This window comes from Porites lutea, chromosome 11 (assembly GCF_958299795.1).
Source record: "Porites lutea chromosome 11, jaPorLute2.1, whole genome shotgun sequence".
In the NCBI taxonomy this organism is placed as follows: Eukaryota; Metazoa; Cnidaria; class Anthozoa; order Scleractinia; family Poritidae; genus Porites; species Porites lutea.
Window position 1 is genome coordinate 7,570,456 of NC_133211.1, and position 16,975 is coordinate 7,587,430.

Consider the following 16,975-nt stretch of genomic DNA (forward strand, 5'->3'; position numbering starts at 1 on the left):
CAGTTCGAATTTCTGATTCTCGAATGATATCTTAGTACTAAGGAACAGAAAAACACATTAAGTCATTACTCTTGCGTACAAGTCAATAAAAATTTGTGATCATCTGTATCCTAAATTTATCGACAAACACACAGTTGGTTCAACTATCTCTGTCTATCACCCTTTATCCCTCTTTCATTAAAATCATCCTTCATTTTCCAGTTGTATTTTAGTCCTCCTCAGTATGGATTCTAATGCATACTTATAAACTTTTCCACTATTTTGGGCACCACTCCCGAATAAGAAAGTCCAAGTCTTTTAACAGCTCTGGCACAAATACACTTCAATTCCAGTTTTCTTTTGTCCCAAAGAATATTGCAAACCTCATCCGTCTTAGCCAAGTCCATGGCTGTTTTACCATGATGGTTGACAAAATGTTGATGAACACCTCCGTCTAACAAGACCTCCAAAAAGTTCGTAAAGAGATATGTCTCATTAACTTTGTGCATAGCCTTGTGCAGTGAAGTGACGGCTAGGTGAAAAGGAGTATTTCCATCACAATCTGCTACATTAACATTGAATTCAGTATTCTGAAAAGGGTCTTCACAGCATCTATTAATACCAAAAGTGTCCCGTAATTGCGAAGGTGCATGTTTTTTAAAGCTTCATGTAACAATGACCTTCCTTTTATAGCATAATGAGGATGTAGGCCACAAAGTCTTCTCAACAGCACTGGTACAGTTTGGGCCTTGTCTACCTCAAAATATTGAAATTTGCAAAGGAAAAAACAACCTATACCGAACAGTCCAGTAACAAGAGCTCTTCATCATGCCCTTTTCTTGTTGCGTCTAACCCTTTGTTCATACTCATGGACAATGTGCTCAAGCAATTCAACTGCACAAGCCTGTTTTTCTTCATCACTCCAGAAATTTTCGTACATTTTAATTAATTCTTTTATACTACAGATATCTTCAACAGGCGATTTATTGCAACTCTTGGCTGTTTTTAATACATGTCTGTGCAGTCCACTGCATGTGGAAAGTTTAATGTTTTCATAGTAAGGAGCAGCATATCTTACACCCCTCAGAATTTGAGGATTGTATTTTCCAAAGATTCTTTCAGTAATCATAAGACTTTCCAACATAAGGTGACTTTTGTTACTTTCTATCTTCACAACTAGTTCTTGAAGCGTTTGACTCTCTCTTCTATTTTCGTAAGCATCAACAGGTTCCATTGGTTTTTTTAACACAGGATGCCTAGGATCAGCAAACCGTTCTTCCATGCCACGCAGTATGCGTGCCATGGAAGCTGCTCTAATGCATCGTGAAACTAAAATCTCGGTAGGATCGATAGTTTTTTAGTTTGAATTTAAGTGACATCATGTGAAAACCAACAACAGAACATTACAAATCGAAACTTTAAGACTTATTTTTTCAATTTAACTTACAATTAGGATCTTAAATACATACTTTACTTTTAATGTTATTAATGCATATATACATATACCACTTCAACCTTATTTACGCGCTTTTTTAATTAATGTATATTTCATTTACACCATTTTCTAAAGTTAATTATGTTTGTTAATTCTCTAAAGTTTAATTATATATTTTCGCCCATTTAAAAAATATTCATATAGATAATTGCGCGTTATAAATTTTTAAATTATTATTATTATCACTAACCTTATTAATATAATCTAAATTTAAACACTTTTTATTAATCAAGGGTTTGTTAAGAATTCTATTAGCAGTAATAAGGGGCAAAGACACAGTTTATAATGTGGGACCCAGGGGGAGTACTTCCTCTAATGGCCTATACGACCGGGAAGGCTCCGCCCGAAAGGGGTACCTTTTTCAGGCTTCAGGTATATGAATGGTAAGGGGTTTAACCTCTGTGTGAAAGGAGTACCAATTATGATTATTAATGATTATAATGATAATAATAACAATAATAATTTTTTAATAGGAGGTATACAAAAAGAGTACCTTTTCTGTCAAAAATGGTATATAAAAGGGTAAGGGATTGGAATTCGGGGCAGAACCTCCTCGTCTAAAACTCTGATGACTACCCTCCCGGGTGTGTTATTCTGCTGGCAGTACACGTTAACACAAGATCAAGTTTGCCGGCTTAGCTCTTAAGGTCGCTACACGCTAGGCGACAAGTTCAGGAACATGTCGCGACGACACGTCGCAGCGACAAATGTCTTCGTTTGTACTTGAGAATTTTTGTGAAAATCTTTGTCTTTGCAACAGAATTTTGTGGCAGCAACATGTTGCAAAAAATCAAATCAGTCAGAATTTGTGCGACTTGTTGCGGCGACAAAATTTTTTGCAGAGACAAAGATTTTCAGAAAACTTCTCCAATACATAAGAAGGGATTTGCCGCTGCGATGTGACGCCACAACATGTTGCTGCAACTTGTCGCCAGACCTGTACACACGGATTGATCTGTTTAGTTGCTGCAACTTGTCGCCTAGTGTGTACCGACCTTTAGGCTTCTGTGAAAAGATTTACAAAGCTGGACGTAACATTATCGCTACTTGAAAGATCACTCAACTGAATAACTGCTCTTGTGTAGAGCACGATCCTACTTAATATCCGTCTTCTTGTAGAACAAAACCCACTGAATACAAAAAACATTGTTGGTTTTTCGTTTAAACAAAGCTGTTACATGTCTTTTTGGGAGAGGTAATTCATACTGTAGCATGTTCACAGTCGTTTGCAATTGCTTCATTCTCTTTAACTGACATTTCAATGTTCTTTTGTTCCTTTGCGGGGATGTGTCGTCTGCAACAATAAATCTTGTAGTCCTCGTCCCACTCCTCCGCTTGCTCCACGGTCTGGGCCATGGGACTGTAAAGTGTCTCTGGGAGCCAGAGCGCCAAAATGCCTGCGAGAATCCCAAAAATTCCAAAAATCACCAGCGGTAGTGTTCGGCTCAAGAGTGGAAGGTCAGCCTTAAAAAGAAACAAAAGTAAAACTTCACTGTATTTCCTCATGAAATCCTCTGGGCCAGAGGCTTATTTGAAGTTTCGGACGAATGGAGGACGGACGAACTATTAAAAACGTTATGTTGGCACTAATGCGCACAAAAATAGCACGCAAATCAAGAATGAGAAATTTGTAACTAGTATTTATGCTGGCCAGTGCTGGTTTAGTTATTTTAGTTAACGTGTAAACAATTATAGATCCGAAAAGAAAGAAGCTTGTCTTGCAATATATAATAACGATTACTAAAGCAAAAGAAAAAAGAGGGGATTTCATATTTGCTAGTAAGTTAGTTGTGAGTGCTTTTTCTTGAGAGGGCGCTTATTTGAGAATGAGGCAAGGCAATATAGCTGGGCGGTTTTTGATGCAATAATGGTACAAACCAGTAACACGATGAATGGTGTTATTATGCTGCCAAAACGAGCCATCATGGAACACACGCCAATGCCAGTATTCCTACAAAGAAATAACAATGATGATATTGACTTAAGGGAATAACAGTCTGGAGGGTAGCGTAAGATTTCGAAGATGTACTCACTGGAAGATTAACGCTCTGAGATTCTTACCGGCTATTCTTACTGTGATTCCCGTAGTGATTCTTACTAAGAAGGGAGAATCTTACCGGAGATATTCTTATTACGATTCCCGAGGTGTTTCGTTCTAAGATTCTCACCAAGATTCCTGTAGTTATCCTCACTAAGAATCTTACTTTATTGTTACTAAGATTCCCGTAGTGATTTTTACTAAGATTCTTACCTATTCTTAATAAGATTGCCATAGTCATTCTTGCTAAAAGATTCTTTCTTATTCTTACCAAGATTTCCCTAGTGATTCTTATTGAGATTTTTAACTATTCTTAGTAAGATTCCCGTAGTGACTCTCACTAAGATTCTTTTTTACTCTTACCAATATTCCCTAGTGTTTCTTACTAAGATTCGTACGTATTCATACTAATATTCCCATAGTGATTCTTAGTCTCGCAGCTTCTTAAAAACTTGGTTCTTACTTGCTGCTCTTTTACTGTTTATCTTTCATTCCATGCAATGGGAAATGGAGGGGTAAATGCAGGACCGATCCATTTTAATTTAAATTTTATGATATCTTCAACAATTTTATGAAACGGCTATATGTAGATTTGAAAGTCTTTTATTAGGTCTATATTTTATTTTCACTCTTACATATTTTGAAGTCAGGGACACTAAGCATTATCATGCTTCTCTGTATTTCGAACTTAAGAGCGCCTATCCTTGAATACAGAAAATGAGGTTGTGGCTTACTTACCTGATGATGGTAGGATAGAGTTCCACAGTGAAGACATAAATCCCCAAGAATGTTGCCAAGATACAGGCCTTTCCAATAACAGCCAGTATGGTAACAATAAACCGCAGTCCTTAGGTACAATAAACGAGACAAGTTAAATTAGCACTGCTATTCCAACTTTTTGCTCTGTGTGAAATTCTGGAAGCTGATTGGTTGATTTTCGTGTGTTATTGACATTTAATGAATGATTTTCAAACGTTAAGGAGATAGTACAGTATGTTGCCCAGTATCCGGACGGTACCAGTATCCGGACACTTAAAACAAAAACTCAATTTTTGAGGCGCCCTTTTCAGTTATCGGTAAACGAAGTATTTCGAATGAAAGCTGAACATTTCGGCTTTGAGATGAAGGTTTTGGCGAGTTGAAAGCTTGCGAAACAGTCGCAGAAAACGCCGTTCTGTTCAGGTGAATAAACATTTAAAAACATATAAGTAACACCTATAATTATAACACGAGATCCGTTTCCAATAACAATATTACAACACCAGCTTGTAAAAGGAACTCTGGCCTCAGAACGTTTCACTCAAGCGCTTGCCGTTTGTGGAACGCCCTTGATCCCGAACCTAAGACACTCTCCCATACTAATTTTAAAAATTACTTATTTAAACTTTACCGCAGTATGATTTCTTTTCTTGATCATTTTAAGATTTGTAAAACCTTTTAGTTTCATTAGTAGTCTATTAATCAATATTGTATTAATAGCAGTTCATTATGTAATTTTAGTTGGTAGATTATATAGGTAGTTAATTAATTAATCGATACATTTTATTACTTTAATTGTAGGAGGGCCATTATGAAAACTACTGGGTGACCAGTAATCAATGTCTTTACCCTCGTTAAATAAAGTTATTACTTACTTACTTACTTACATTTCATGGCTAATATTTACGCTGTCTACTGCGCAGTAAAATTAGTGCTGCTCACAAAAGGGTTGGTAATATGTCATATTTTCAAAGAAACGGTTTTATATTTAACGTGAAGATACTTAAAGAAGTCAGGTTCTCAGAAAGTTTATTAATTCTTCTTAAAATTCGATTTGTTTGGAATAGCGGAGCCCAGAAACATTCACTAAGTATTGATGTCAGGTGGCCAGTATCCGAACAGTTTTTTCTTTGCTGTACAGAATCGATGAATTAGCCGTGTACATTATCCGGATAAGATTTATTTCATATCTATAACTATAATTAAAGCTTAGGATATATGATATAGTCGTAAAATGGAATTCTACTCAACTCCGTACGGAAATTTTCTTCACTCATTCCGAGGCGACTTGATTTCGTGTGCGCCTCTTGTTTCGCGTGACTGCATTTTCTATATATAACCGAAAGGTCGGAGTTGAACCTGGAATTCGCATACTTTCCCCAGTTATGACTGCTAGAATGGGGTTGCAACGGTCTGAAAAATGTCACAAAGGGCTTGAGAGATGTGAAAGAAGGAGGAATTAGTGCTAGAAAAGCAGGCTTATTGTAGGGTCTGTAGGGACTGAACATGAAGAAATCAACACTGCAGGTCAGACTAAATAGGAGAGTGACCTTTGACCATCGCATTGAGGTCCCTTCGCCAAGCTTTTTTTTTTTCAAATAAAAAATAAAGAAAAAAAATTCGTTTGCAGATTGGGTAATTGAGCTAGCAAACCGCGGCTTCGGCATGTCCACGGATGCCTTCCTTAAATCAGTGAAAAAGTTCCAAGACAAGGAAGTAAGAATTATGCTATTAAACAACCGCTCGCGTTCCCCACCATACCCCAGTCATTTTTTATTTTTTATTTCACGATGCTACGTTATATTTTTGGAATCGATTGCGAGACAACTTAGCAAGTGCAAGAGAAGCTTATAAGTCGTTTGCCTGTCGAAATTTATGTACAATTACGTTGCTATTGTTGTGTCCGGATACTGGGCCAGCTGTCCGGATACTGGGCAACATAGGAATTCTGCAAAAGATAGTCGTATAAACATAACAACTTTCTTTAATTTTCCAGACATGTTTCGACGGTACATCCGTCATCTTCAGTGTTACATATTTTGAAATCGCCGTTGAATTTAAAGCGCGCGCGATCTTACAAAGTTCGTTACATTGCGTTGTCAATATTGCGTACTAAAACAAAGTTAAATGAGTGACGCTTAGTTCTTTACAGGGAGAGAGTCAGGTTAATGTGTTTCACCTGCTGGTTGAGATCGGGCTTCTCCCATTTTATGAACATGGATTCCTTAAGCTTCACTTGGTACTTAGTGGCTGCAGGTCCAGGATCTCGAAGCAATCCGGTGTGCAGGATGCTTACAAAACTCTGAACCCTGCAGATGTTTAAAAACGTTCGAAGACCTGTCTGAAAGTAAGTGCTCGCGCACTCGTGTGGAGAAGTGTCGGGTGGTTTCACCAACATAAGCATTACAACTTGCACACGAAAATTTATAGACCACACGCGTGCGTAGCCCCTCAGGGACAGCATCTTTCACATTAAAAAGATTCCTGACTTTGAAAGTAGTAAAGACTAACCTTAAATCAATAGGTTTACATAACCGGTTAGCAAGTTTGCGTATACTCCTCTGTGCCGTGACTGAGAAGTGCCCAACGTAAGGGATTTTGAAGAAGAACTTAGGCGTTTCCTGGGGCTCGACTCCTGAATAGGGCTGTTTTTTCCCTCCCTTGACTGCTGTCTGAATATATTTAGAAATATATTTGTTGATAAGGTTTTCAGGGAAGAGATTCCTCCGCAGAATGACAGACAATTTTTGAAGGTCAGTATGGAACCCCATCCAAGTGTTGTTTATCTTAAAAGTTCTATGAATCAAGGTTTTGATTAACCCCAATTTGTAGGTAAAGGGGCAAAAACTCAGATAACTAGTGAGCAGACCTGTGAAAGTCTTTTTCCGGTAAACGGTAAATTCTGCAAAAATATTAATTTCGCGATGGAACCAGAGGCACAAAAGTTAAACTGTCTTTTGTCATATTAAGGACTAAATAGATTTTCTCTGGGCCAAATTTCAGAGCTCTTGCGATCAACAAAGGAAAGTTATTGCAATGTTAAACTGAAGTGTCCGGATACTGCGCAACATACTGTAGCGTTTTTGTTTTTGTGATACAGAACACTGAACTTGGACATAAAAAGAGACAGAAACTTTTTGGTTGTGATTTACTGGCAAAAAAATTCGGTTTCTCGCTATCGCTGCAGATTGAATTCGAAATTATTAAGACATTAACTCGGTTAGAACTGCTCGTCCAAAGTACGTGAACGTTTCTTTACCTTCATCAGATGGAACGGCTAGTACTAGCATTCCTGCCACTCCTCCAAAGATCATGAAGGCAGCGTATGGAATACGACGACCATATCTGCAAAGGAGCAAACTGGTGTCACTCAGCTGGTCATTCACGAACAATCAAAGAAATAGCTGAAAATCTTTAAATCTCGGAGAAATGGCATTAAATGTATGCTAAAAACACGAGAAGGCCTGCTAAGTGAAAAAAATAGGGGCAAGTTAAGTGGTACTAAACATATGAAAAATGCGCAAACAGTAGAACACACAGACCCTGGAAAAATGCACGTGACTGGTGCAAAGGGATAAATGCATCAAACCGTTTTCTCAATTCTCTTTGTAAAACGGCTCTCTTCGGTTACAAAACAGACACATGTTTCTGTAAATGGACACTAGCAAGGGAATAGCAGTGGTGGATCTAGGGGGGCCCCCGGGCCCCCACCGTATTATAAGGCAAATCCAAGGTCCGCACGGACATGAAAAAATATTTTCGAGGCCAGCCCCCCTTTTTATCTTAGGCACTGAACGAGCGAGGCCTCCACTTACTTCAAGATCTGAATTCGCCACTGGATCGTAGGTATCAATTGCTCCAAAAACCTATTGGTTTGGGCGGTTTTTAGTGAGACTGATAAACTGTATTGAGCTAACGCAGTTACGGACAATAGGAACAAAGCACATTTCAGCAAAGCACCAAAATCCCTCATTACTTTTAAAAGTTTCAAGTCATAAGTTTACTTTAATTGTCGATTTCCTTCCTCAATAAGCTGTTTAGTCACTGACATGGACACTTTCTATTGCTGCCGTGAGGGATTTTGTTCGCTAATTTCGATTATTTTTGCTTTGTAGAATTTTGGGTTACGCTATCACAAACACTACCTTGACATTAAAAACCAGAGTATCAATGCTCCGGGAATTTCAACGATGCACAAGATAAAGAAATTGAGGTACATGTCTCCTGCCAAGTTGCCCACGTTCAAGTTTATTCCAAAATACACCAAGGCGTTCACGAACCTGTAAGAAGGAGGTAACAGGGAATTACCTTAATGCTTCGATTTAGCGCCCGGGGAGCTTCTTTACTAATGGTACTTCAAGGGGGGGCGCTTATTCACTAAATAATGGTGAGGAATTTTGAAAGTAACTAGTCTGTTCAACGTCGATAGCTTCAGTGTTGCTTTGACCAATAACAAAGCCTTCAGGTCAATATCTTCTTCGTCCGATTCGTAATTCTGTCAATCATAGGGCTCATTGTTACGTGATTTGCTTATGCCTTGATGTACCACTTGATCTCAGTGTAAATGTACTCTAACGGTGCTATCACTGAAAAAAAAAATAGGGGCTCTTCAAAAAAAAAAAAAAAAAAGGTTAAAGGCTTGTTTATAGTGGAAAGAGCACTTAGCTTGTCCAGCTAATTTACAGGCACTCCACTCAAATATTAGAAACAAATAATTCAAATACAACATAACAGGAGTAAAGACCCCAACTGACAGGAGGCAACCAGTTGGCTATTTACAAGCGTGGCCGAGAATTTGAACCCGGGACGACCGAGCACAAATCCAGCAAGTGGCCAGAGCGGGACTCGAACCCGGGACCGCCGGATTGCGAGTCCGACGCGCTGACCACTCGGCCACGCTGTCTCCACTCGGCCACGCTGTTACTTGTATAGGGGCGCTTATTTGAATGAGGGTGCTAACCCAATATTATAAATGGAGCTTAATCGAACGATTGAATTATTACGGTAAGCTTATTGCGTTAGATTTGCTTTTAGATGAGCGACTAGTTCATTGCACCTTGAGAGGATGTAATGAAACAAATGACTACGTATACATAGACGTACAGGCACGAGAACCAGAAACTCAGTGTAGAGACTCAGATCAAAAGGATCCAAAAATTTGGAATTATATTGGTCAAGTGTTAAAGTGCGCTCAAATTACATGCAGAAAGCATTGATTGCAACAAAGAACGAGAAACGTTTCCTCCTCAGTTTTTTCCATCTGAGAAGTCATTCGCCTCACTGAGTTGGCCGATGCCGCAAGCACGAAAGTAGTCACATGTGAAGATTAACCTATATGTGCAGACTCACCAGTTAAATCCACAAATCAAAGTTCTTTTCCTAAGCTTCGGTGTTCTGAACATGTCTAGAATACCATAGGTTTTCTTAATCTGATTGCCATTCTTTTCTTCTTCCTTCTTAAACTCTTGTATGGCGTGTTTGAGTTGTGCTGAGTCGATATCAACTCGATTTTTCCTCGCGTATTTCATTAGCAGCTCATGAGCTTCGTCCAGACGATTCTTGGCGATCAACCAGCGAGGGGACTCTGGAATAATCCTTTGAAATAAACGAACAGAACAAAAGATGTTTGGTTCCCAAGTGTAATCTTAGAATGGTGAGCATGCATCGCAAGGAAGCAACGAACAAAAAAATCTTACCACCAACAGAGAAGCAGTGGAAGTCCTGGTAAAGACACAATCAGCATAAGATACCTCCAGTCACGAATAAGATAAGCGAGGAACGACAGCATAGAAAATCCTATGCTGACAAAAATGTTGTTTACAATCCCTGCGGCAGTACGATGGTCAATTTGTATGATCTCCATGCAGTAGACGAAACGAACGAGAAGGCAGCCGGCTGTAGCAGCTCCAGTAACGAAACGAAACAGTGAGAACAATGAAAGACAGTCGGCGACGCCGGAAACTGTACCACCTACACCCTGTGGTATAAAAAAATATACGTAATACAGTCAACATCATCTTAGCGGCACCTTTTTAAGAAGGACACCTCCATAAAACGGACACCTAGAGTTAGTCCCTGTCGTACGTCAGTCATTTTCTTTGACTCTGTATGAGATGGACACCTCTATAAAACGGACATCTAGAGTTAGTCCCGGTAGTTCTTCAGTCATTTTCTTTGACTCTGTACGAGATGGACACCTCCCTAAAATGCACACCTAGAGTTGGTCCATGGACATTGCAGAAACGCGCCCATTGACAAACGTCACCAGTGAAAAGTGGGGTACCCATTAGGCTTTGTGAGCAAAATCAAGGTTTTGAGGGCTATCGCCGTTTTTGGTCTCCTATGAACTTTATAGCAAATAACTGACAATTCTCACACTTTCAAGAGACAGTGCAGAAACAATAGGAGTAAACACGAGCAAACGGGGTAAAACATGGACAGGCCTGTCTTTCGGCTGTGGCAATCCCGAGTAGGCTGCCATGCACTGATTTCTTTTCCTCCATTTAATTGACTCTTTATAAGACGGACATCTCTCTAAGACGGACACATATGTATAGTGCCGGTCACTTAGATGTCCGCTTTTTTGCAAGTGTTGACTGTACTATATGTCTGTGGATAATAATTATTCATGCAAACCTCGGAAAATACGCAATCCGTTTTTCGCGTGCGCCGTGATATCACTTGCCGAGCTAGAACCTTCTCATATCTAAGAAGTACAAATGTAATAACCGCTGAACTTTTCCGAGCACTACTATTGATAATTTCTTTCTTAAGTTCACTTTGTTAAAACAAATGGACGACAATTTATGCATGGATACTTTTTCGCGGCCAGGCGTGATATAACGACATATTAAGTGGCAGTCAAGTCGAGTCAAGGCCAATTGAAAACTTGGAATTATATACATGTCGTGATCTAATTTATTTAATCCTTTTTTAGCTCACCTCGTGCTTATTCAGGGGCACCCAACGTCAATTTTTGGAAAATATCTGTTCTGAAGACGATTTAAGATCTAGAATTTTCGGAAGATTTGTTGTAAAATTGCTTGCTTGCCTGCCTCTCCTAGGATTTTCGAACATCTAATGGTATAATTGCCCATTTTAACGGATTTTTATCCTAAAAAGGTCACCTAGAATTTTCGCGAGCCTTTCTTCTGGCTGAAATTTTCGAACAAGTAAGTTTTGATCCCTGTAATTTTCGGATCACTAGACTTTCAGCTAGGAAATCCGAACAGATGAAAAATTTTTAGGGGATACTGAATGTGCCTATATCTACCGTTTAAGTACTAAAATACGTTCAACAATGCTATGTATAAGTGGTTTTGGAACTATATTCTCGTTGGGTGCTCCTGCTTGGTACTTTATTGTTTTTCATTTCGTTGAATATATTTCCCCTGCTAACTGGCCACAGTTGGTGTACGTATGTTTAACAATTATTCCTCGAGTCAATAGCCCAAGAGGCCGAAGGCCGAATGGGCTATTGACTCAGAGGCGATGAGGGCGAGAGGAAAAATTGTTTTAGTAAAATCCAACTAGTTGGTCAAAAATATCGAGAATAAAAAAATTTAGCTAGTTAAAGCTAGACTTTAGTCCTTTTTTGCCGCCAAAAAGCCCGCGCTTTTCGCTACTAGAGGGGCTATAACATATAGCCTAGTAGTAGCTCAACCAATCAGAATTTATCATTGATGATAGACCACTAGTTGGATTTTACTAATTCAGAATATTGGTTAATGTGAATACGTTTTTAATTAGCCGACAAGTGAAGGAGCTTGTCAAACACGAAATCACGCATGTATTTTTTGTGTCACTTTGTATTGTGGACAAACGATGTTTAAACTTCATCCAATATTAATTTTATTTCGTCGTAAGGATGGATATTTTGATTTCCTCCACACAACTCTCATGGCCTTAAACTTTGTTCACCAACTTCTGACGTCAAAAAAAATGAGCGTCAATTGTTTGCTGGCATCGGTTCCAGGTATTCACGGAACACAATTCAAACAGCCACATTTCAAAAACGATTCGTTCAATACTCACCATGATTAAGATACTGAGGAAAACTGCGACCTTGCGACCAAAATGATCAGAAAGTGTACTGAAGGCGACTGAACCAACCAATAGTCCTCCCATGTAAACGGATTGGGTCATAGCTTTTAGGTGTTTTCTATCGCATACTAGGTCCCACTGCGAAAGAAAATCAGAAAGTTGAACACGGCAAAAAAAAGTTTGAGGCATAATCATCAAGCTCTTAAGCTTCACTCTTAGATTCAACATTTTTGTATCTTCCTTCTTTGACCCATTTCCCAGTCAACTTAGATGGAGGAAAAAAGGCTGCCTACGATTCACCCTTTGTCGCATTTTACCTAGGTAGACTGTTCAAAGTCCCCTATTTTTCCATTTAAGATCGTCGGGATCGAGTACCCAGCCCAGGGTGGGATTTTCTGAGGTTTTGTTGGAAGCCCTAGGGATTTTTTGGGGTTTTAATTTTTGCCCCCTTCGATCATCCCCCGTCACTTGAAATCCGCAGTACACCTCCTGGGGCATCCACCCTTATGGGCAGGAATCTTGGTTTCAATGTAAAACGCTCGATCCCGACGACCTTACGGAAAAATAGGAGACTGAATAGTCTACGCATAAGCGTTTGTCATCGCAAGCTTTTGTTACCAAGGTAAAAATAAGCTGCTAAGTATTCTGTGCATGATATTGTCTGAACAGACAGAACAATATTGCACTCAAAAACAATAATCAGAGATACATGTACCTGTACATAGCTTCAAGCAACCATACAAAAAGTACAAATATTAGATATTGCAATCCCTATCCCCAATTTTGGCTCGTGGTTGCGCTTAATGGTTTCGCGCTCCATCTCAAGAGCTAGTGAACAAAGCCCTCGTGACTTGTTGCATATTGCAAGTACTGGATGACGATTTTGGAAGACAATCTGGGTATTTTTATTCAGCGACCATTATCAGATCTCAATATCTGCTCTGACCAATAACAGGGCACTCACTTGATTAAAATTAATTTGCTTCTAAAAAAACGGCTAAACGAGCCCTTAATTTTCTTGAGTTCTTTTTCTTTTCAGTAACGCTTGATAAATTAAACCATATTCAAAGCAACGTAGTGGCTTGAACTTGCATCCCCGGTTCTGAATATATTTTCGAAGTCAATTGAAATCCAATATAAGTTAAACATATAACTTAAGCATATAAGCTGGGTATAAGCCTAAATATCCGGAGCCTAATTTATACAATGATTTGTAACAACATTCGTGCTGCTCTCTTTAGGATCAGGATTCTTCGCTTACTGACAACTCATATCATCGCTCAGTGAACACTTTTCTTAGCTTCTCTGCTAGAGCTACAGTCGTTGACAAAGTTGTACCCCTTCTATTACCCCTCCGTTCAAAATTAGGTTGTTTGTCGTTTCCTACTTGAGCAGCAGGGGAACAACATTGTTTAAAGGGGGTGGGTGAGGTAAAGCTTTATTTGTCCCTTTTGACGTAGATTGTTTTGGCAAAACGTCAGAAATGTCCTCGCGGTGAGGTAAAGCTTCATTTGTCCGTTTTAATTTGAAGTAGATTGTGTCGGCAAAACTTCAGAAATGTCCTCGCGGTTTAAGTGTCTTGACTAATTTTGTCGCCTTTTGTATTGTATACCCCACAAAGCTCAATATTGCACTGACAAAATATGATTATGATGTGTATTACGATGCATTACTTTGGTAAAAGTATAGGGAAGTATACAGGGAATAGAACCACGTCTACTGCAAAAGAAATAGTCCTTATTCATTAAAGAGTAAGTAAACTCTATGTTCGGCTTTCGGTGTGTCGACGAGTTAAGCACATGTATATATAACCAAGCAAGGAAAACGAAAGTTTTGCGGAGTCATTTTGGTGTTTCCGTCGGAACATGCAGCGCGCAGTGTAAATAGAACTGCAAGAAAATTATGAAAGTATTAATAAAAGAATATTTTTCAAATTTCCGGTAATTTGATTTCAGCTCAGCCTCGATAATTCGACTCGTATACTTGGTGGCTTTTATGAGAAGGTTTATCTGAAGGTATAATTCACGATTTTAAAAGAAAATCAGAGGTGAAGTTTGATTAGTTTTCTTACACCATATGACCACTGTATGATAGATAGTTTCAGTTCATCCTTCTATAGCTTCCTTTAGAAGTACGGGAACTTCGGTACGGTAAGTGAACTCTGTATTCGGCTGATGATTATCTCAGATCATATGTGCTCTGAAACGTTTACTGTTAGCGCAAAAATTATACTGACGAGTTTAAAATGGGTACGGAAGGAAGAATTTTCTTCAAAAATCATGATTCAGATCTAGCAAATAAGATAGACGCTGAAGGGTAACTTTCATTTTTTTCGCAAGTTCCTTTGAGCGAAGGTAGCCCTGATCGAGATTATCTCTTAAACAAAGTAACTATATTTAGAGCGATGAACTAGAAGTATACAGGAGACCTTCCGAGAACTTTCCTGCTAGCAGGCGGAGAAGAAAACCATTGTCTATCAGCTTGTTTGTTACGTAATTCATGCTATTGTCAATGGGTACGGGTCCAACAGATGACGAAGTTATGTCAGGACAGCCTTTGTTTATTGCTGTCTTTTCAGCTTAAACTGATTACAAGAGCACTCCAGCTTATCTAAGTATTGTATTAGATGCCCCAATAATTTTCAGGTGACGATGTAAAATGTACAGAGAGGCAATTACTTTAATATTCAGGTTTCTTATTCAGCTTATTGTTTGCAACTGGTGAATCTAAGGGATTTTAAATCAATTAAGAAGTACTCCTTACCTCAGTGACTGCACTAGTCAAACGATTACTGAAGTTGTAGTCGGTGCATTTTTCACAGCACGTTCCACTTTTTAGAACGGTACAAGTGTTGTTTCCCTGTGCGTTCGAAAAAGCAACGCAGGAATACTTTGGAGTGGCACCGTAAAACACTTGGACCAGTTGCTGTAGTCCGATAGGAAGAGACATTACACACATGAATGCATAAAGAAGAAAGGTATATCGACCGAAGCCGCCAACCATGGCTAAAAGGTCGTCGAATTCATAAGATTTTTTCGGTTTAGAACTCTGCATTTCGCCCTCTTTTTCGCCCGAAATGATGACTTCCTTGGTTTTTCACCTGAAGACAACGAAAGACTACGCAGATCTAGCGCTGATGGCTGGAACGTCCTTTGTAATGCAAATATTGTCTTGACCTCGAAAGCGATATGCAGATAATCAGCAAAGTTATTTATATAGCATATAGACTGTCAACAGCCGCCCCCTCCCCTAGATCAGGAAGAGGGATATCGGTGTGTCGCCGCTGTCAATCATGCTCCCTCTCCCCGTTTTTTAGGGGAGGGGGGTAGCTGTGCACAGGCGATATAGCCTGGTTTTGGTGATTGGATAATGCAACGAAGCACCGGACAGTCGAAAGATGATTTTACAGATTTGAGGATCGGGTAGATATTCCATAACTGGCTTGAATTTTATTAATAAAAACAATTAAACAATATACCATTAAGTATAATAAATCTAATTGCAAACCGCTTTATTTACATGGCTTTTCGCCAGTCTGGCTAGTTTAAACATCAGCTTGAACTGATTCCCGGATGGGTACTCCCCATAATAGGGAGCTTTAGCATCGACGACGACGACGGAAGCGAAAGCGTCACTTTTTAAATGAATTCACGTTTTTCAAACTTTGTCGCGTTTATTCCAATTCACTGAAAATGTGAAATGTACCGGACTCAGGTTTAAAAAGAGTCGCTTGTTTACGGTTCTCCATAAAACGAGAAATTAGGCATTTTCAAGGCATTTTCACGTCGTAGTCGAGCAGTGACGAAAAAGAAATATGCAAAAAAGTGTGATGCACCATCTTTGATTTTATCTCTGAGGAAGATTGGGGAGAGTAGGAAACGCAACCCATAGGATAGGGGCGTTCTTCTCTCTTTCCCCGAACGAATTTTCACCAAGTCTTTCCTATTGGTTAAAATGATGAGCACACGCTATACACTTAGGATACCTAGAGATGCCTGATGGACGTGTATCGCATCGCGGTGAAACTCTCACGCAATTCTCGGCTTGCACTGTCACGTAATGAAAAATAAAAATGCAAACCATTCAATACAGAAGGACTAGAATCTGGGAAATGAAAAAAGATAAATATACAAAAACCCTTGCCAAGAATCAGTTCTGTGAAATATTTCAAATGCGAGATATTGGGAAAAACGTTTTACCTAAATTTATAAAGCTTTGTATGGAAACGCCATGTTGGTGTTCCTTTCAGGAACACCAATATGGCCGCCGGATACCAACAGAAACATATGTTTTCGAGTTTTCGTACTAATGCGTGAATTCTTCGCTTGAGGAACTCATAAAGATCACAGTAATATTTATTCTGAGACAAGGAATGTTTAGATTGCAAAATCTCCCAAAATCGGTAATGTTTTTAACCCACATAAGAGCTTTCCCGGCCGCCAGCTAAATGCCGCGTCACGCAAAAGCCTGGAAATTCAAGCGTCCTCTCTCGCAAAACGAAGAACCCTTTCGAACCAAAAATTTGTTTATGTAAAGGTGTTTAGGTACTGTAATACCTCGTGAAAGTAGGAACTCAGAAGAATCGATAGTTTCTTAGTTTGATTTTAGGTGACGTCACGTGCAACCCAAGAATTCCAGAAACAAAATTAAATGATACAGGA

The 16,975-nt window shown here is 39.1% G+C and overlaps 2 protein-coding genes across 2 annotated transcripts; both read right to left on the minus strand.

Moving 5' to 3' along the window:
* Positions 1-230: 230 nt before the first annotated feature.
* Positions 231-1,282, minus strand: LOC140953144 (protein fem-1 homolog B-like). The gene is made up of 2 exons (XM_073402643.1): positions 833-1,282; positions 231-569 (listed from the first exon to the last, which is right to left on the minus strand). The coding sequence occupies exons 1-2, from the start codon at positions 1,280-1,282 to the stop codon at positions 231-233; spliced, it is 789 nt and encodes a 262-aa protein (XP_073258744.1).
* Positions 962-15,462, minus strand: LOC140952793 (organic cation transporter protein-like). The gene is made up of 9 exons (XM_073402242.1): positions 15,078-15,462; positions 12,306-12,452; positions 9,968-10,248; positions 9,621-9,866; positions 8,417-8,551; positions 7,531-7,616; positions 4,251-4,359; positions 3,353-3,425; positions 962-2,938 (listed from the first exon to the last, which is right to left on the minus strand). Exons 1-9 carry the CDS (start codon positions 15,366-15,368, stop codon positions 2,675-2,677), a joined length of 1,632 nt encoding a protein of 543 aa, XP_073258343.1. The 5' UTR covers positions 15,369-15,462; the 3' UTR covers positions 962-2,674.
* Positions 15,463-16,975: the final 1,513 nt, after the last annotated feature.